This window comes from Lissotriton vulgaris, chromosome 12, assembly GCF_964263255.1.
Source record: "Lissotriton vulgaris chromosome 12, aLisVul1.2, whole genome shotgun sequence".
NCBI classification, from domain to species: Eukaryota; Metazoa; Chordata; class Amphibia; order Caudata; family Salamandridae; genus Lissotriton; species Lissotriton vulgaris.
Window position 1 is genome coordinate 569840312 of NC_141700.1, and position 22423 is coordinate 569862734.

Sequence of the window (22423 nt, forward strand, 5' to 3'; positions counted from 1 at the left end):
AAACCAGCCAATGTACTGACAAATTAAACAGAAATTCTTTAAAAGGCTTAAATGAAACTCTATATTTACATCAACTAGTGGATCACAGCTCCATCTGGGACCGGGAAAGAAAAAAAGAGGGTAGGAAGTGGACAGTAACCGGACCATGATATCTAGACACACTAGATCAACTATGGTGGGTTAATAAAAAAGGCTTCTTTGTGTTGGAGTAGGATGCATTTGAGGACCCTTTTGATGATGTTTGGCACAGGGCTAAATCTGTTACAAGGGGACATTAAATTGAAAGTGTTCAAGGAGGCATTGTGATTTATTCCTGAGAAATTTACAATGCACGAGTGGTTAGAAGTGATCAATAGCTAGCTATGGCTTGGTAAGATGTGCCTATTCTCCTTATGTCAGTATAATGAAGTGTATATTTAGTGGCAAAAAAAGCCATTGATTACAGTTTAGGCTGCACAAGAACCCATAGTTGTAAAGCAGGTGTACAATTTTAACTGTATACCATGATATTAGCCTAATTAATCAAGGTGATGCATTAGCATTTTGCACAAAGTGCTTTAATCGAATGCACAAAATCATTAATCTTGTGAATGGAAAACACATCATCAAATTTGTCATAACATACTTCACAGAAAGCCTAAATTTTTAACTCTAGGTTGCCAACAACTTCTTCTCCATTTATTTTTTCAATATAAATGGGGTTTCAAATATTTCTTTCTTTTACACTTTCATTACAAGTTTGTGACTTAAATGATGTAAAATTAAGATGTATCCATATATTGACTTTCTAATACTGCTCTGCAAACTAAGCATATACGCTTCAGTTTGTATTTATGAACAGAAAATGGTTTAGCATCTTCTTCCACAGTTATTATGCCACACAGCATCGCATTCATAAAGAGCAATTTAAATACACGTGCATGTAACCTGAATGAGAAATATTCACATCAGAATAAATAGATCATAATTATTGCATTGTGTCAACTGGGTATGTTTAAACTAATGGCTGAGGGGTGTATATGTGTGTGAATGCAGCGGGAGCTAAAGTAAAGCATGTCATTAACACAAAGTCCGAACCAACATCTCAAATATGAACAAAGCAGATTTAAGATAAAACACCTAATTCATAAGACAATTAGGTATTATTTCCCAGTGCCACCCTTATTCTTACAAATCTTCAAAAATGCTATTACTAATACTTCAGACTAAGGCATGTGACAGCATTTTACCACACCAGGTATGGCATGCTTGATCCTAATATAAGGTAAATTGCATCATGGATGCAATAAAAATTGACATCTTGGTAAAGATAATGTCACGGATTATAAAAAAACTACCTATACTTAGGAGTATAAGCTAAATACTCTATGCCCTCATGATTCTTCTGAACGTAAGCGGAGTGAGATTCAGAATAGAATACAGAAATATGCAAGATAACTTTGTATGGAACTTTGGTTGGGGGCATGAGATGACATTCTTTATCATTCTAAGTAACATTTGATAATGAAAAATGCCAAATTTAAAACTCAATCTTGGGTTTTGAGACCTGTGAAAAAGAATGTGCTAGCTTTCGTATAAACTGACTTCCAAAAATGTACATATACTAGTCCATTCACTAAATTAAGTTGAAAGGGAAGATTACCAAATCACCAAGTAGTCTAACATTTCATCTTCGCATACAACTAAAGGGTAATAGTGAAAGAGAAAAGACAAAAAGACAAAATGTACTAACCCATAAATACATTTTGGCATTGTGAAAATAATCAAAATAGGACAAGAACTGTAACCGAGAAATAAAGAACATACAGTATTTTTATGTGTATTAAAACACAAAGAACATAAAAAGCACGGTTTCTTTAGAGTTCCGTTCTAGCACAATCTGGCAATGTGTCACAATATTTTTAATTACATTAAGTTATGGAAATAAAATACTTTCAAGCGAAGACTTTTAAATTAATCCAGTTCCATTTCTCGGGATTTCCATTCAATGACACCTGTTTATAAATCATCAACTAAATGCAGTAACTGAAGGAAAAAAATGTGCTGAAGGGAGGGCTCGGGTGAGGCAATACCAAGGAAACAGAATCCAAAGCAGCAATTTCCTGATAGTGTTAGGACCGTATCTCTAAATCAGCACAGCAACAGTTACCCACCTTCAGGAGAAAAAGTTACTAAATTAATAAAACAAAACAAAAAGAGAAAATAGCTGTAAAAACCCGCAGCGTTCATTTTCAGGTCCATATTTCCTCACAAGAACTCCCAACAGTAGTATCCTGTGTTGCCATTTCCTTGAAAAGACTTTCCCATATTTTTGCCCATTCCAGGTATCTCTTCTTGCTCCTAAAATCGGGTTTTCCAGTCATCAGTGAACACTCTTAATAATGACTTCCAATCCATGTTGGCGGAGCTGTGCATGTAGGAGACGATTCTTGTTCTGAAGTTCTTCCACCTGAAAGAATGTAGGAGAGAAATGACTGGACTTGTACTGAACTTCCAATAAGGCTGTTTTTGGTCCACCTTTGGTCAGCATTATGAGCGAAACTTTTAAAATGTAAATCTTAGAAAATAAATGTACTATTAAAGTAAAAATACCTCTTGTATTTTTGAAGATCAAATAATGTGTCAAAATCGAACAACAGATTTGCAAACATATTACCAAGTTTCACCAATTTTTGTTAAACAACTTTTGAATATTAAAATGTTTGGAATCTCAGCATGAACTTCTGTTCATTACTATCACAGGCCTCCCACTTTCTACTTTTCCTTCTCACAGCTCTATGACCAACCCTCCAAAGTTTCCACCTCCTAAATTTTCAGCATGTACTGGTGTACTTGGGCTTATGGTGTGCGCCATTATTCTGTTTCGCAGAATACCTAGTCTGTCTAACGATACGTGTCCAGCACTGAAAAACTATCACAGTATTTGGTATTGAGAATCAATTTTTCATTTTCAGCCTAAACCTAGCCAAACCTAAAAGCATGAACACCTTTAGGGTGGCGGAGTATCGGGCAGGCTTGCTCGGCATCTGTGAGGTTAAAAACAATCTTTCCACTTAAGTTAGTTGCCTTCCTGTACTCCAAAGACGACATCAATGATTATCCATGTTTATATCCTTTCCAGCTCACATCCTTTACAAATTCAAGAGACAACAACGTGAGTGATCACATGTTTAACTGGATTTATACACTGCAACCCCATTCAGCTCTTTTAGCACTGTATAGGGCAGAACAGACTAACAAAATTCTCTTATATCCTGCCAATGTACACAACTGCAGTCCTCCGTTTACCTACAACCACCCCACCTCCGCCATCGTTATCCATCATCTCCACCTGGAAATAATGCAGTTCACAATATAAGCTACATACATTCTCTCATTCACTACTCTGCATTTTTTGGATCAGCTTATTGAAAAGCCTTCACATGCAGATAATGGTAGCATATAGCGTAATTTAACCTAGAAAGAGCATGTACATTTCCTAACTTTCAAAACAATTTCTTGCTATGAGGAGGGGCTTCTGTATGCCTGGGTGGGATTCAGCACACAGGAGAGGGTCCCAGAACACCACCCAGATTAGAGAAAATTAATCAAGGTTTCCTTGAAAGCGAATAAACACAAAGAATCCCCTTGAATAACTGTGGTGGATGTGGACACCACTCATAGGGCACAAGACTTATTGCCATTTACTGCTTCAAGTGCTACCCATATGACAGGCAAAGACAATGAAAAACAAATTAACCGTTTCAACTGGTTTGCTGTCCTTCATGTATTAAAACCACAATGGAAGCTCTCAAACACTGGACAAAAGCAAGCATAAATAATGGCTTTTCATCACGCCCAGTAGAGAAGCACTATTTCCTGAAAAGTAAAACATACACAAAAACAAGAAAGCTAATACCATCAGGCAGAGAGTAAACATGGAAAGTGCGACAATGAAACACTGAATTATATCCAACCAGTAAGGGTTTATTTTTATTACAAGAGATCGAACAAATTACAATGAAAAGATTTTTAGACTCTTTTAACCTGGATCCACAAATTCACAGCTTTATATAATTAAGAGCATGTATAATGACATTCAGGAGTGACAAATATTTTTTACCTGCTGTCGCAGAACCTCATTATCCATCTGGAGTTGAGTAAGGCCTTGCAGCTCCTCAGAAAGTCGAAGATTACCTTGTCTTAACTCTTGGATGTAATCGCAGGCTTTTGACAGAATTCCACCCTTACTCTGCAAAAGATGGGTGGTGTCAATCTGTACTACTTCAGTGGAATTCGTATTACCCAGCATAAACAATTAAGTAGTTTTTTTTTACAGTTTTTACAAAGTTAAACCTAATCACATTGCTACTACTACAGAGAAAACATCTCAATGAGTACGTGAAACCACTTTACATTGCCATCTTTGGATCTAAATGCCATGTTCAGGTCTCAATTACAATTGCTGACCACGGAAGCTGAAACAAGTGCTACATATTTCAGAACAAGCGAACCTTTATACGTGCAAGCAAACCTCTGTAGGAACAAGTGAACGTTTGTACGGCTGATCTGAAAGGGGTAAAAGTTACTTCGTTGTAATTGTACTTCTACTTCAGAGTAATTGCCATGAAAGTGATATACACTGTATAGACCCGCCCAAGAGCAGGATCTGGGAGCACTTTTAAAAATACACATCAATATGAATAAATGGTTCCAAAGAAAAGTCATCTTTAAATCTAAAATTTTAATTTCATTTTTTTTAAACAAAAAAAACAATAAAATCAAGCACCATACCTAAAATAAATAACTCTTTCATAAACTTTTATATGGAACAATAAAGTCAAATTGGGGCAATGCTTACAGCCTCTAAAGCATGGGTACTCACAAACTTTCTCTCGGGGGCCAAATTTACAGTTTGGTTTGTGTCCGAGGGCCGCATCGGTGGGGGCGGGGTCAGTGGGGGAGGGGCGGGGCTAGAGCAACAACATAAAACTGACCATGAGGTTGATCACAGATCCCTGCAGCGGACGCCTTCGTCCACTGAGCCATCCCGGCATACACACATCTCTCTCTCTCTTTCTCTCTCAGTCTCCCTCCCTCTCTATAGCTCTCTCTCCCTCTCTCTAGCTCTCTCTCCCTCTCTCCCTCCCTCTCTCCTGTCTTCCTCTGTCTCACTCTGACTGTCTCACTCCCTCTCTCTCACTCTCTCCCTCCCTCACTCTCCCTCTCAGTCTCAATCCCTTTCACTCTCAAGTCTCACTCCCTTTCACTCTCACTCCCTTTCAGTCCCTCTTCCTCCATCTCCCTTCCTCCCCCCTCCCTCCCTCCCTCTCACTCCCTCTCCATCTCCCTCCCTTTCCCTCCCTTTCCCTCCCTCTCAGTCTCCCTCCCCTTCACTCCCTCTCCGTCTCCCTTCCTTTTTCCTCCCTCCCACTCCCTCCCTCTCCCTCCCTTTCCCTCCTTCTCCCTCCATTTCCCTCCCTTTCCCTTTCTCTCCCTCTCCCTCCATTTCTCTCCCTTTCCATTCATCTCACTCTCCATCAGTCTCCCTCCCTTTCCCTCCATTTCACTCCCCATCAGTCTCCCTGCATCTCACTCCCTCTCCGTCTCCCTCCCTTTCTGTCCCCCTCCCTCTCCCTCCCTCTCTATCTCCACCTCACTCCCTCTCCCTCCCTGTCCATCTCACTCCCTCTCCCTCCCTCCCTCTCACTCACTCCCTCCCACTCACTCCCTCCCACTCACTCACTCCCACTCACTCACTCCCACTCACTCACTCCCACTCACTCACTCCCACTCACTCACTCCCACTCACTCACTCCCACTCACTCACTCCCACTCACTCACTCCCACTCACTCACTCCCACTCACTCACTCCCACTCACTCACTCCCACTCACTCACTCCCACTCACTCACTCCCACTCACTCACTCCCTCTTGCTCACTCCCTCCCACTCCCTCCCTCCCTCTCACTCCCTCTCACTCCCTCCCACTCCCTCCCTCTCCTTCCCTCTCACATCCTCCCTCCCACTCCCTCCCACTCCTTACCTCTCCCTCCCTCTCTCTCACTCCCGCTCTCTCACTCACTCCCTCCCTCTCACTCCCTCCCTCCCACTCACTCACTCTCACTCACTCCCTCCCTCACTCCCTCCCTCCCACTCCTTCCCTCTCACTCCCTCCCTCTCACTCACTCCCTCTCACTCACTCCCGCTCTCTCACTCCCGCTCTCTCACTCCCGCTCTCTCACTCCCGCTCTCTCACTCACTCCCTCCCTCTCACTCACTCCCTCCCACTCACTCACTCCTCCCTCTCACTCACTCCTCCCTCTCACTCACTCACTCCTCCCTCTCACTCACTCCTCCCTCTCACTCACTCCTCTCTCTCACTCACTCCCTCCCTCACTCCCACTCACTCCCTCTCACTCCTTCTCACTCCCTCCCTCTCACTCCCTCCCTCTCACTCCCTCTTACTCACACCTTCCCTCTCACTCACTCACTCCTCCCTCTCTCAGTCCCTCTCACTCACTCCCTCACTCCCACTCACTCCCTCTCACTCCTTCTCACTCACTCCCTCTCACTCCCTCTCACTCCCTCTCACTCCCTCCCTCTCACTCACTCCTCCCACTCACTCCTCCCTCTCACTCACTCACTCCTCCATCTCACTCACTCCCTCACTCCCACTCACTCCCTATCTCTCACTCCTTCCCTCTCACTCACTCCCACTCCCTCCCTCTCACTCACTCCCTCTCACTCACTCCCTCTCTTTCACTCCCTCCCACCCTCTCCCTCCCTCTCACTCCCTCCCTCTCACTCCCTCCCTCCCTCTCACTCACTCCCTCCCTCCCTCTCACTCCCTCCCTCTCACTCCCTCCCTCTCACTCACCCCTCTCACTCACTCACTCCTCCCTCTCACTCACACTCCCTCTCACTCACTTCCTCACTTCCATTCACTCCCTCCCTCCTTCCCTCTCACTCCCTCCCTCTCCTTCCTCTCACTCCCTTTCATTCCCTCTCACTCACTCCCTCTCACTCCCTCCCTCCCACTCACTCCCTCCCACTCACTCCCTCCCACTCACTCCCTCCCACTCACTCACTCCCTCCCACTCACTCACTCCCTCCCACTCACTCCCTCCCACTCACTCCCTCCCACTCACTCCCTCCCACTCACTCCCTCCCACTCACTCCCTCCCACTCACTCCCTCCCACTCACTCCATCTCCGTCCCCCTCCTCCTCCCTTTCCCTCCCACTCCCTCTGTCACCCTCTGTGTCATCCAGGGCGCACATACACTCAGAGCCGCACCCGAGCACTTAACAGGTCTTTAAAAGACCATTTGCATGTTAATGATGCCTTTGTATTTCACCTCTTTTAGGCCCCTGCAGCTTTACTCTGGCCATTGCTAGGATCGCCCGACCGGCAGCTCCCACAGAGCAGCAGAGTCTCTCGCGCTGCTGCAGACAATAAAAAAAAAAACGTAAAACACAAGTCTGATGTCTCGGGGGTCCGTGGGCCGCCAGGAAAGGCTTGCCGGGCCGCCACAGGCCCGCGGGCCGTACTATGAGTACCCCCGCTCTAAAGGCTTGAAACTGTCAAAGTTCCTACATTGACAAAGTTCCATTTCCTCCACTGTCCCATAACACCTTGTAAGTGGTAGGTATGTCAGTTTGAATTTTTCAAATAAATTAGATAGTGCTTTAAGTATATGCATTTCCTTGTTCTTTCCATTCACCCTGACTTGGCAATGGAACTAGAGGTAAAGGGAATAAGTTTTCCTTCACCTACAGGAAACCTTAATTAAAAATCATAAGCAATAAAGCCAATCACCTCACACAGGGTAAAAAGCTTATGAAAAACACATACCCACCAGCAGATTTTTTTCCACAAAACCCACTCTGCATAGGCGTTATTCATGGAGTCTGAATCTTAACAGTAATGCTATAGGAAGGTGTGTACCAACTTCTATATGAGTGCTTTGCAGATATCTACTTCTCAGATGTACCACTGAGGAGCAGTAGTAGCAGCCTTGCCCCTAGAGAAGTGAGTCCTAGCTTTATAGGATGCAGCTTCTTAGAAACAAGATAGGAAACCATCCACCTCCAGAAAGACTGTTTTAAGCAGCTGAACCAGTTCTAGAAACCCTTAATTGACAAACAGATACTTTATTTTACTAGATGTTTAAGTATTCGCATTTTCATACAGTTCTAATGACCAGAGACAAGAACGGGAAGAGATCCTTTTTATAGAGGTACATGAAAGTATTTTGAAAGAACCTAGGTTAGTAAGATTAACAAGGAAGAACACTGACGCCTGTCCTCATCCCTAATTTACTTCAGAATTAAAAAAAAACGTATGAGCTTTGTAACGTCACAAGGCTTCTGGAGCTTCACCACTCCAGTGTCTTGATATAATAGCCTTGGGGAACCTGTGTTCCAAGTTAAATGGTGAAGCCAAGCTTTGCTGATCCGTTTCAGGGCCCTTTAGCTTAGAAAGGCGTAGGATAAAATCCCCAGGAGGATGAGGTCTCCGTTTTCAAGAGGTTTATGAATGACTGGGCCCCTTAAAAAAAAGAATTTTGTGAAGTACACATTTTGCGAGTAGTAATAATACTGAGATGCACGGTTTATGTAGATGAACTGGAGGCCCAACTTCACTATTCTGAACTGATAAATGTATTCATTACACTCTCACTTGAAATACTAGATTTACTCTCAGCTCCAAGCACCAAATACTTGGGAGGGAAAGGAGTAGGGCGCTTTCAGGGCTAATCATGCTAGTCGAGTATATCACTGCTTGATTGGTGCTGAATGAGTTTTAGAACGACAACCCGGATGTACACCCATTATAAACCATAGTACAATGATGAGCTTTAATCCATATATCAGCAGACACTGCAGTGGGAGGCAAATTATTACTTTTCCAATAAACTTAAATCTCACCTGAAAATCTGACATGATGCATTTAGAAACAGCAACCAAAAATAATTTGGTTATAATAAAATTAACGTAGCATCTACTATGACTTAGATTCTATTCCATATTAGGTCAATGCTGCTTACACCTCAGGTAAATATAAACAGATCCCAAAAACACACTACTATGTTCTTCAATGATAAAATAACAATAAAAGGCAACATGCTGGCAACTGAGAAACCAGAGTCTATATAACGATTGCATATTTAACCTCCTCAGGTGTCTGAGACTCTATCAGCATTATCTTCTATCAAATGAGACGTCATTAATTGGTCACTTGTGCGTAGCATAAGGCTAAAGTCTCAGGACTCTTCACTAGGCTGGCTACTAGTCTCCTACCAATGTGTTAACACCTCATTGAAACTAAGAAAGGATCCCGTTCCACTTGAGCATTCTATTAACATCCCTCTGTTAGAAAGTAAAAGCCAATCTTGATCATCTGGAGACCAGCAACTGCCAGTTCATGGCAGAGCTCCCCATTCTCAAAGCGATCTTGGATAGAGTGAGTCTGAACATCTCGATCACAGCCATCCAGCCCCAGCCTGCCTAACTAACTACTACTCACTAAGTCAGATGGACTTTTGTAGCAAACCCACATTAACTTTCTCTACAGACAGCAAATCTGAAACCCATTTAGAATCCAATGTCCGATGAAAACTAAAGAAATGTTTGGGTAGTCATCCTGGACAAGGAAATGTGCTGTGATGCTACACTAATGACCAATAGCGTATATCGCACCACAAATGCTTGTGCTAACAACATGGACAATTAGTAGAATCCTTGGTCAACTGCAGATATCCAAAGATATAGATAGGCCACCTCACCAACTTACTGTTGTGGCATGCTGCATCATAAATCATCAGTGACCCATCCACACCAAGGAAGGAGAATACCACCTTGGGGGGGACTCAACCAATGGACACAACTAATGTGCAGGAGTTTCAATTAAGTTCAAATGGACAATTACAGGGATCCAGGTTAATTAAAAATACCCTTGGGGTACACTCCTTAGCGATATTCTACTTTAATAGCAGAGTACCCCAGATATGATTAACAAGAATATCATGTATGTTAGATGAGCCATCCATCCACATATATCTTGACCACATATTTTCGCCTTCTACCATGCACCTATGGGTCAACTGTCGTCATCAAGTTTACAACTAGTGTTGGTATTCCGGTCTGCACTTTGCTCATACCATGCCTCACACTAGAGGGCAAGTAGCGTATCCTAACCTGCTTGGTTGTATGTATCATGGAAAATGCAGAAACATTACATGTAATGGGTTTGTTTACAATCACTTATACATTGCATACAAAAATGCACCAAGGTACCGGTGGAAACTGCAAAACCAACCAAAATAGAATATATATATGTGGGCACTTTTTTGTCCTTCTTTGTTCTTCAGGCATATGAATCGGAGTTCCTGGTGTCAGGGGGACACCAAAATATTCAATTTAGGTGTGTTAAGGGGTGAGAAGGGTAGTAGCCAATGGACCCCTGAGGTCACTATACCCCCAGATGACCACCATAGTTCCTAATTTCAGCACACACAAGATGGTGGAGTTATTAATTTCGTATTCACTTCAGATAGTACAACCTAGGGGTACGACTAGCCTGCAATTGTAACACCCCTCCAGACTATCTAATATTCCCCTGTCCTGTTGCCAAATTGAACCCCAGGGCAGAGGGAGCGGCATACTCCAGGTCTGGGGGAGCCAGACTTGCATATCAAAAGCAGTGTGCTCTTTGAAGCTCACTGCCTTACATGCTAATTTACTAGCCATCCTGTTTGGAGGAGGTGTAAACACCTCCTGCTAGAGCAGTCATTGTTTCTGACCTCTGAGAGCAAAGCTCTCACCTTCTAGAGTTTCAGAGCGTTGTCCGTGGCGGCAGACTGGACAGGACCAGTCAGCCTGCACACTAGAGGACTAGTAGGTTTTGGGGGTACCGCTAAGGTACCCTTTGGATGCGGATATTAATACATCCAACACTGGAACCAGTTGGGTTTATTAATACGAGGTGTTTGATATCAAACACCATACGTTCAGTGGGGTCATTATGTAGCTGGGAAACTAGTTATGATTAGTGCCCAGTACATACTTTAAAGTGTCTTCCCTTCTCAATTGAAATATCCATCAATGGAACTACATATTACAGGGGCATATCAGCTCATGCAGATATGGCCTTACATGTGCTGCCTTAGGGCTCCAAGGCCTGCTGTAGGGGTGACTTACATATAGCCCTTGCAGTGTCTTTGACATGGCACATAGGAGTGTGCCATGACATGTTTACAAACATGGTTTGCACCACGTCACTCTTTGGCTGGCTCTGCTGCATAGCAGGAGGCAAGGCAGTTGTGTCTGGTAGGTGCCTAGGACCGGCGTTGTTGCACTTCCAGAGGCCCTGCGCTCTGTTTGGTTGCACTGTTGTGAAGGCGTCACCTGGACCTTCCTCTTCCTTGGTCCCGCCAGGAGGCTGGAACCCTCAACTGACTCCCATCAGTAGTACCTGCAGGAGGTAGCGGCATGTAAGTACATCACTAGCCCTTACTCCATGATCTGCAGGAGTCCCTCAAAACTACCCTCCACCTTTCCATGCCACTACCAAGCCCTTGAGGACCCTCATTGATCTTTTTGACACTATCTCATCCTGCAGGCTCCTCCAATGCCCCAATTTTTGCTGTGAAACCCCCTTCTGCCTTCTAATCTGTTTGCGGTCACTTTGAATTGGGCCTGCCTCTCATCTGCCAATCCCTTACCATCAACTGTCCCTGCATTGGCTGGGTCGAATTGGAGCTGATCCCGGCATTGTTACCCCTCCTTGTAGCAACTTCACCACCTGATACACCTGCCTGTGAGCCCTGCGTTCCTACCTACGGGCCTGGAGGTGCTCTGTGCCGGTCTTCGGCCTCTGTGCTGTTGGTCTCTTTTCCATTGTCAGCGTTTTCCTCCTGTGAGCTATGCTCACGAGTTCTACTGATGTTCCCTTTGTAGTGCACCTGATGTCCATCCGTCATAGGGACCACAAACAGCGCAAACTTACCCTTGATCGAACCAAGGCGACAGTGAGGTCTATCGGATGCAGAGGATATGCCTGGCACGGCTCCGCTCCCTGACCCCAAGAAGGTTTTGCTGCTATCATGTCAGAGCTTCATGCTTGTGCCATTGGCGGGAGGGGGGATGGGGGGGGGGGGGGGGGGGGACACAAGCAGGGGGAACCCTAGAGTGCTATAGCACTTGTTTCGACATGGCGGAGGATTGCGTTTCTGGCCTGGAGGCCATCGCAACTTCCCTGACCCGGCGATTAGAGAAGACAGAGCGTCTCCTGACGGCAGTGACTATTAAAAATAAGGACCTTTAGGAGAGTTCACACTAGAACAAAATTTGCATAGCAGGCCTTGCGGAATCCATTCATGGGGGCGCATCAACCATTTTGTGGAGAACTTGCTCACTAAACTATTTCCCCAGCATTTCTCATCTACATGTGTGGTGGAAAGGGCCCACAGATCGTTGGGTGCCCGTCCAACTCATATATATATAAACAACAGGATTCTATCAATGTGCAATAGTGAATAATTTAAGTTTTATTGATGATTGTCTATCTAATGAGTGTGGAGCAAAGCTCTCTCTTGAGATGACAAGACGAGGGCACTATGTGCTTTTAAAATACCCCTCACACACTAAGAATCCCTTAGTGTCATGCTTCATCATGGGGGTCTTCCCGTCCCTCTACGGGGCGGGGGGGGGGGGGTGCTGCGACCTACGAGCTACGTGGGAGCACTAATTTTGTGACTTTAGGCTATGTGTGGTGCAGTGTAGGTGATATCAGTGAAGTGTAGGGACCTATATATGTGAATGTAAAATAAAAAAATCCCTGGCTAGTAGAAAAAATAATGTATTAACTTCTCTGGCTGGGAACATTAAAAAGGGGGGTTTATGTAGGTAGAGCTATTTGCTTGCTACCTGGCCAACATGTTTCGTAAGCAGTCCCCTACTGCTTACTCATCAGGACCTCTGATGGTCCCTACGGAAAAAATACTCAATTTTGAATGCTAAATAGTATGCCTAAAGTCCTACAACTGAGTAGCAAAAATCGGCTACCTAGTTAAGCTTCGGGGCTTGAGTGGGCCCAAGTTGAAGCGTAGAAAAAACTGACCTATTATGGTCTTGGTAAGACACATCTAGCGTGCCTCATGAGCTGGCAAATGAAGGGTGTTCCACGCGGTAAAGTTACCACTTCTTAGAGCAATGCCTTAATCATACCCATGTGCCGCTCCGAGGGAACAACCCCCCACGTCCTATTGTGGCTCGCCTGCTGATTTGCACAGACCGTGATACTGTACTTTCTCTAACCCGTGAACAGGGTACACTGAAGTATCAGGGCACCAGGATCTCCATTTGCCCCGACTATACACTTGCTGTCCATGAGGTGTGGCATAAGTTCAATGATGCAAAAAATAAACTTTACAATTATGGACTCAAGTATGGTATGTTGTATCCCGCGATACTCCAGGTGGTTGTGGATGGTAAGGACTGATTCTTTGAAACTCCGGAAGAGGTACTCACTTTTAGCAAGCAACTGGGCTCTAAAAGATCTCTCCATCCCAAACCATGCCGAAGCCCTCCCCATCAGACCACCATGTTTCTGCGAGTCCTGACCTTCTGGGCTGACCTGCTCCTTGGCCTCTATGCAATATTTTCTGTAAACTATTTGTTTCTGCAGGCTGACTATTTTTGTTGCTACCGGATTCTATATTCTGTTCATATAACCCTGCTCATGTAACCCTAAATTCATTTGTTAAATCATTGTTATCACTTTCCAATATGGGCATCGATTGCTGCTGCGTTGTTTGCCCCCCAAGGAGTACTCCATATCTACCATGTTGGGGATTATATTTGCTATTTAGGTATTGTTGGGATTCACTGGGTCTCTAATGCCCAGTGTGGGTGAGGGGTGGATTTAGCTCTTTCTGTGGGTACTTTTCTCGGTTTCTTATATGTTTTATAGTATTTGACGAGACCGCTCCTCCCTTCAGCCACACGACTTGACATGGCACGACTGATCCCTTTACAGTGACGAAGCAGGGAATAGACAGACAACGGAACTCACGTTCCTTACATGGAATATCAATGGTCTTAACAATCCCGAAAGGGCAAACCGGTATTAGACATTAGACATGGCATCGAAGTGGTGTTCTTACAGGAAACACACCTCCCTCCTCAAACCTCTCCTACTTTTGCAGGATCCCAATGGCCCCTTAGATACTTTGCCAGTTATAGTTCATATTCCAGCAGGCTAAACATACTCCTCCATAGAAGCCTCCCCTTCAGCCACCACACCACTATTACAGACAAACACACATGTTATGTCCTTGTGACCGGAACATTGCTGGGGAAAAGGATTCCCTTATTGAATGTTTACGCCCCTAATGTGGACGATCCCTCCTTTTATCAGGAGCTGTCATTCCTCCTTGGTTGATTTGACACAGACATCATATTGTTGAGTGGGGATCTGAATTAGATTGTTGACCCCCTCGGTGGACACCGAATGTTCTAGCGGTAAAACGCGTTCTCCGAGATTTTATTGCCATACATACTCTTAAAGATGCTTGGTGTCTTCGCCACTCCATGACCCTGGGGTACTCAGAGAGTGCTGGTCCATGGCTTAAAGAAGTACATCTTAAGCCGCGTACATTGTCCAACCATGCCCTAGTTAAACTAGTTATTGCCCTCCCCTATGGTGGAGGCTGTGTGCGGTGGTGGACCTTCCCTAGCACTGCTTTGTTGGATGCAGTCTTTTATTCAGAACTTTGCGAATCCATCCTTGAATATTTAGAGATGAACTCTGGTCCCCTTCGCAGTTATGCGGTCTTATGGGATGCCTTCAAGGCATATATGCGTGGATCTGCATTTCGAAGCACGTGGGTGTGCTTCGTGACATCGGCAATAGTCTTGCGCGGATAGAGGCCGAACTTGTTGATATTGACATGGTTAACTCTCCCCATCCTAACTCCTCTTCCCTATACAGATGGTCAGTCCTTCTTACAGAAACCCAGGACCTTGTCGAAAGGCAGTCCACTTACCCTGGCAAATACTCCATGGCCTGTAGATATGATGATGCTGAACGCCCTGGCTGAACTTTAGCCAGTCTCCTCCACCCTAACCGTAGTCCTGAATGCATGACTGAACTACACCTGGATGGTGGTTCCCAAGTTACTGGTAATGAGGGTATTATCTGTTAATTTGTGTCATATTACTAGAATCTCTACACTTCACGCTTGGACTCTGACAAAACGTTGCACTTGGCCTATTTTAAGGAAATAGCTATGGTCTGGCTCACTACGGGTAAATGTTCATTTTTAAACAAACCCTTCACTGCTGAGGAAATCGCCAAGGTGATCAATTCCTTTGTGGCTCCAAGGCACCTGGCCTTGATGGCCTCGCAGGGGCTTTCTGGAGGGCATACAAGGGTATCCCGTCCCTCGCCTGCTAGATGTGTATGCCTTGGCCCCTGGCAAAAGAAGCCTCCCATCCACTATGGAAGAATCAGTGATCTCTTCACTGCTTAAACCTCGCAAAGATTCTTATCTCTGTGCCTCTTCTAGACCACTATCTCTGCTTAATTTTGACAATAAAATCCTAGCCTAAGCAGTTGCCGTCAGATTACCTTTGCTGCTTGAACACATCGTCTCCCTCATCCAAACTAGATGTGTTCCTCATAGGTCCACCTCTTTCAACTTGTGCGCTGTATTTTCTGTTCTGAATAGGGTTTCCACAGAAATACCTGCAGTGGTCCCCCTTCCCGATGCGGAGAAGTCCTTCGATTCTTTATAATGGCCCTTTCTACGGAGACTGAGGTTTCCCGACTTTATATCCCTTCTGTATTTAGACCCTGCAGCCCGCATACAGGTAAATGGCTCTTTCTGAGGCCTTTGCCTTATCCAGATGCGCCAGGCAGGGGTGTCCTCTTGTGCCCCTGGTGTTCATTAAAGCCACTGACCCCTAGGGCTGGCACCTCCAAGAAAACCACATTCACCATGGCCTTCATTTTAAACCTGGACAACTACTAATTTTTATGTACGCTGATGACATTTTGTTACGTGTTTGGCATCCTTTGGTCAATTTGGTCCGCTTAGTACAGGAAATCATTTGTTTGACTGCATTTCTAGTATGCATATTATTTGGGTGAAGTCTGAACTTTTCACCCTTACAAATGTCACTCAGCCTGCCCTTTGAGAGTATCCTTTCAAGTGGTGCACAGATTCAACTAAATATTTGGGTGCAATTTTACAAATGGATAAAGAACAAGTGATTTGCCTGAACTACGGCCTTGCCGTCAATAGGCTTGTGGTTCAAATTGACCAATGAATCCGGCTTCCCCTCTTCATGGCAGCCCGTACTGCCATTATTAAAATGGTTGCCCATCTAGTTTTTTTTTTGTTTTTTGTTTTTTTATAAATACCCATTCCTTTGATGAACTCCTTCTTTCTCACATTGCGTTATCTCAATTTGGAATTGGTTTGGACAGGCCGTATATCCTGATCGCCTGGAATACTCTTATCCTTCCATAAAACCGGGATGGGCTTACAGTCCCGGATTTTCAAACGTAATTCTTTGAGGCTCAAGCCCTACTTGCATATTACGGACATAAAAGCAGTATAGGAGAGAAAAGGGGTCCTAACTCCCCCCTAGACCACCTCAGTTTTCTAATTTATAATCCTACCCCGGGACCCTATGATTAATAAAGATTTTGGAAGGGGATCTCAGAGGTAGTTTTATACTCGCACAATCACAGTCTGTTTATCTGTCACTCGCTGCGTAGATCCCAAACCATTTATGTTGGTTCCGTCTTCCCCCTCCCTTTGCTCCATCCCAGTCGTTGGTCTGCACAGGGTTGTTGTAGCAACTCTATGATGAAGCCTGCCACTACATAGTGGGTGAGGGCAATTTTAAACAACTTCACGCTTTTCAAGAGAGGAGTGAAAATATTTGGCAACGGATCTCTTCCTCCTTTTTCTCGTTTTGTGTGTATAATATGGGTTCATGAAAGGATGGGTGGAAAAGGAGTAGTACCCCTCTCCCCACTTTAGATGTGTGATGACATACAGCGCACCCTGCCTTAGGGCTGGTAAGGCCTGCTAGAGGGGTGACATACCTATATCTTGGGCAGTGCTAGTTGGCATGGTACACAGGCAGGTGTTTTGTCTGCACCAGGACATGTATGCTGCAGTGGCAGTCTGCATGGCCTAGGTGAGGCGTCCCTAGGGGATCCTCATCAGTTCCAATGCACTAGGCATCCATGCATGTGCCTTTTACAAGGGACTTGCAGGGGGCCTGAAGGGTCAATTGTGGATCTGTTTAGGGAAATAACACAGGTACTGGAAACCAGTATTCTACAATCCAAGTTGCATCAAAAGTGTGTGTGTGTGTGTGTGTAAGTGTGTGTGTGTAACAGAACTCCATTTTCTTCCACTGGCAAAAAGAGAGAGAGCACTCCGCTGGGGCAGTGGGATAAGTCATACTATTAAGGCCTGGCTACATAGAATGATATACTGCAACCTCACAAGTTAAGTTTATTCCTCGTTGCAACCCCCCACTGCCAGACCTAAAGATATTTGGTGACTGTTCTGTACTTATTTACTTTCTCTGGAATCAGACTGCCATAGCACAACCATTCACCCCCCCCCCACCCTGCTGCATCTTCTTCATGTTATGCCAGTCAAGACACTATTGCATAGAGTTTTACTTTTTCCATTGTTGCACTTCTATACATTACTTCACTATATAGTGCTTTCTCAACAGTGTAGTTCTGCCATGATACAGTTTTGCTATTGGATGCATTATGTGTCCGATGAGGTCAGTATTCTCCTTGTAGAAAATGATAAACTTATAAAAAACAATTATTGAAGGATTAGGTGTGCAGGCAACACAAAGTGGGGCAGGAACCTAAGTACAGAACTTTAGCAAACGTTTCTTGCAAGTTCCAATATGGATGTATCCCCGCATTTGGAAACAAAGTTCTGGACTTGCATGTAATATCGGTTCCAATAGCACTGACCATGGAAATTGGATTCAACCCACCATTCATTAGAGAAACCTGATCAATCTCTCTCACTTACTCAAGATGAAGCCCACATTTGATTTAAAGTTACGCCGATCTCTAAACTTTTTAATTTTTTTAAATGAACCAGAAGGTGCAAGTTTCCCACCAGTTTCATGTTTACCATTCTTACCTAAAATACTAAGTAACTGTCTGCCTTTATTACTTAAAAACTACATTCTTGAAAATAAACTGAACTGGTTCTGCTTCCTGTATGAGTGGCCATCTGCACCAGATAAAGATAGGAAACTCACATTCTAGTCCTAGTCCTTCTTTCAAGAGGTAAACAAGGACACAACTCCGTTATGTGCATTTTTAGAAGCACTACCAATAATGAGGATATACTAGTGATTTGCAGGTGAGTGAAGGCTAGCTTGCAGGGGACTTACACGAAGAGCAAACTATTCAGTTTCTTGTGCAATTCAAGAGGTGATGAGGAGGCTCTGATATAATGGGAGGTCGTTCGTCGCTTTAGGAGCGATGTATAAGAAGGTTCGACCTCCTCACTTTTTGTGTATGCGTCGGTTGTGTGCTAATAAGAGTTTGACTGAGTGGAGGGCCCTGGAGGTTTGGTAGAGATGAACTTGGCTATTCAGGTTCGCTGTACCTGTGTAGTGGGTTGTATGTTAGGGTGAGAAGCTTAAACCGTGCATGCTTGTGAATCGGAAGCCAGTGGAGTTCCCTGAGGCATGGTGTGATGCGGGACTGGTATGGGATGTTGAACACAGGTCTGGCTACAGTTTTCTGGGTTGACTGTAGTCTTATTGTGAGCTTCTTGGTGATTCCTACATAAAGGGTGTAGCAGTACTCTTGACTAGGGGTGGTGAAGGCTTGAGTCACTGTCTTCCTGATGGTGTTTGGTATCCACTTGTAGATCTTTCTCAGGGTGTGGAAGCTGGATGTGGCAATGGTGTTGACCTTGGCAGTCATGTCCAGCTTGGCAATGATGATGATCACCACTTCGGTCTTGTTTGTGTACAGTTTAAGACAGTTGACCTTCATCCTGGTGACCACTTCAATCATGCACGAGTTGCTCTTGGGTATTCTGTTTTAGAGGGAAAGTATCAGTTGTAAGTCGTCGGAGAAGGTACTTTGATGTTGTATGCTAAGATGATGTCTGCTAGCGGAGTCATGTTGAAGTTGAAGAGGGTTGGGATAAGCAAGGAGCCTTGCTCGAGTCCACCAATGAGTTTCCGAGCTTCTGAGGAGGAAGGTGGCATGTTGAACCAGAAGATGCAAGTTTCCCACCAGTTTCGTGTTTAACATTCTTACCTAAAATACTAATTAACTGTCTGCCTTTATTACTTAAAAACGTATTTCTTGAAAATAAACTGAACTGGTTCTGCTTCCTGTATGAGTGACCATCTGCACCAGATAAAGATAGGAAACTCACATTCTACTCCTAGTCCTTCTTTCAAGAGGTAAACAAGGACACAACTCCGTTATGTGCATTTTTAGAAGCACTACCACTAATGAGGATATACTAGTGATTTGCAGGTGAGTGAAGGCTAGCTTGCAGGGGACTTACACGAAGAGCAAACTATTCAGTTTCTTGTGCAATTCAAGAAGAGATGAGGAGGCTCGGATATGATAATGGGAGGTCGTTTGTCGCTTTAGGAGCAATGTATAAGAAGGTTCGACCTCCTCACTTTCTTTTGTGTATGCGTCGGTTGTGTGCTAATAAGAGTTTGACTGAGTGGAGGGCCCTGGAGGTTTGGAAGAGATGAACTTGGCTGTTCAGGTTCGCTGTGCCTGTGTAGTGGGCTGTATGTTAGGGTGAGAGCTTAAACCATGCTTGCTTGTGAATCGGAAGCCAGTGGAGTTCCCCTGGGGCATTCTGCCACGATACAGTTTTGCTATTGGGTGCAGGAGGAAGGTGGCATGTTGATTGTATGGGTTCTACCACTGAAAAAAGGTTCAGATCGATTGGAGGGCAGGTCTTTGCAAGCCAGACTAGTGAAATCATCTGATCAGGATGGGATGAGAGACTGTGCCGAAGGCTGCAGAAAGGTCTCGTAAGATAAAGGCTGCAATTTATCTTCTGTCAAGGATCATCCAGGTGCCATCTGTTGCTGCGAAGAGGGTGCTCTCTATATTGGGGGTTGGTCTGAATCTTGGTTGCGTTGTGTCAAGGAGAAGGTGGTTGGAAAGATGGATGGTAAGGCGTAGTCTGAGGGCTTTTTCTAAAGACTTTGGCTTGGTATGATAGGAGCGAATTGGGTCATTAATCTGCAAGCTTAGCTCGGTCTGCACATCTCTTTAATGTGTACATAGAACGCTCTTTAAAAGTTTATGTATCTTATACTATCTCTATGCTAATGACAACTTTCTTTTAAACGTTCATTACTGATGCCATCATCATTGTAGCACAGAGTATTTAAAACATCCAACTATGAATGACCCACCACCATCATACAATAATAATCAATCTAAAACAACATTTCTGTTGATTTACTTTCCAGATTAAACATCCCTGTCCAATCCTGTTGAATACTCGGAAAAAACTTCAGTGCAAGCCAGTTACCACTGAGAGTATCAAATCCTTACATTTCATTCTTGAAAGGACAATCAACGTTTGTGCATAAATAATCTTTCCAGATACCAACTGAGACTACTCTGAAGGATATATGCTTTAAAAAGCAGAATAGTCGGAATATCATTCATAGTGGACTATGATAATTCCCTATAGCAGGCACCCCTTTGGTTTAGCTAGCTCATTTAAAGACAATTGTAATAAGTGTGGCATGTTTAGGCCCCGGATGCCTATGGTAAGACAAAATACTTATCATTGAGAGAAAAAAAAAGATACATTTACAAAGCAAGCTATCTGATCTACACTGCTTCATTCCGTTTTGACCAATTACCCAATGCATAAAATGACTATGGAGGAGTTTGGCCTTTTTGAAGCTTGCACTTTACTCTTGTAGCCGTCTTTTTTTAAGAAACAACATACTTCAAACCAATCTAGCCCTAGTGTCACGCCAAAGATTTGGACACCCTCCAATACTCTCTCCGAGCCAACTCATCCTGCCTGCCATCAGAAAAGGAACAAAAGGTTTTCTATTTCAATGCTATCGTTTAAGTTTCAATGTTAATCAGTGTCTCTCAACATCTGCATATACCACAGCTTTCCTTTCAGAATGATGAAGTGTTAGTTATTTTTAAGATTTATTTTATTTCCAGAAGAATGTTTCTATTTTAGCTTTTAAAGGATCCATTGTCCTGAAAAATGTATTTGCAATACTGTTGGTCACAAAAATTTCCCTTCATCCCATCTTTGAAATGTATATTTACTTTTTACTGCGGCTTTGGTGCTGTCTACTATATTGCAACTGTTCTACATCTGGTGGTTCGGGACACTGAGACCCTTGTTTGCAATATATAATAAAATGACAAAGCTAAAACGTTACAAAGCCTTTCTTTGGCGCAACTTTAAATTCAAGTCAAAGGGACTAGTAAAGTAAAGGCTGGGCTTCAGCAAATGAAATTACATTTTGAACTGAATTTCTTTGCATAAAAGAACAATTAGGATTTGCATTGATATATTTTTTACATTTATAGCAAGAAAATGTATATGCAATTCAAATCTAGCTTGCAACCAGATTTTTATTTTATGTGCTACTTTAAATACTATTGGATAAGGCATTTAGTAACCTGGGTCAAGTGAAAGCCCGCTAAGTAGAACTTAAGCAGGGAAAAAAAATCTAGCACATATTTTAATTTGCAAACTAATATTAGCTTTACAACAGACCATGAAGAAGAATGGTAGTTAGAAAGCAAAGCTCTAAAACAGGTGGCATGAAACTCAGTCTCGGTCATCTTATGAAACATATGAGAAAATCAAAAGCAGGAGAAATGTTGTAGTCAATCAAGGAGCCATAAACACGTTAGAAACTTTACGCTTCTTACCTGTGGACTCAGCAATCAAGAAGGTGAACACAGTGCAAGAGAGATGGTGCTCTTCCATCTACAGTAACAGGTAGCACAATCTATAAACTTTAACCCTGCAGAAGATCTGAATTGAGTAAAACAGTATGTACTAAACCTTGAGGAGGTGCTGGAAGCTCCTAGCTCTTACATGAAAATACTGTGACTCTAAAACGATTTTCAGGTTAGCCAAATATTTCCAATATTCTAAGCTAGTGGCATCTAATAGCAAAATTGATATAATCCTAAAAAACGGCATGGAATATTTCAGACTTAATGGCTGCTCATCTATTCTAGAAGTAAGGGTCTTTCTCTCAGAACTTCGGACTCTGATAAAAAAGATGCATAAGAATGCACATTTTCTTGCTTGTTAAAGGCAGATCTGAATGCAGTCTCTTTTTATTTTACCAAGGTATTTGAAACCCTAAGAGGAAGAAGTGAGCTAACTTG

The 22423-nt window shown here is 43.6% G+C and overlaps 1 protein-coding gene across 15 annotated transcripts in view; it reads right to left on the reverse strand.

The window, feature by feature from the left end:
- Nucleotides 1–539: 539 nt before the first annotated feature.
- Nucleotides 540–22423, reverse strand: part of USF1 (upstream transcription factor 1) — a 173608-nt gene continuing 151724 nt past the window's right edge. For all 15 annotated transcript variants that reach the window (XM_086945406.1, XM_086945401.1, XM_086945404.1 and 12 more), the window contains 2 exons: nt 4103–4231; nt 540–2449 (listed from right to left, as the gene is read on the reverse strand). In XM_086945406.1, coding sequence (XP_086801532.1) covers nt 2363–2449; nt 4103–4231 — 216 coding nt within the window. In that variant the 3' untranslated portion in view covers nt 540–2362. The remainder of the gene's footprint in view (nt 2450–4102; nt 4232–22423) is intronic.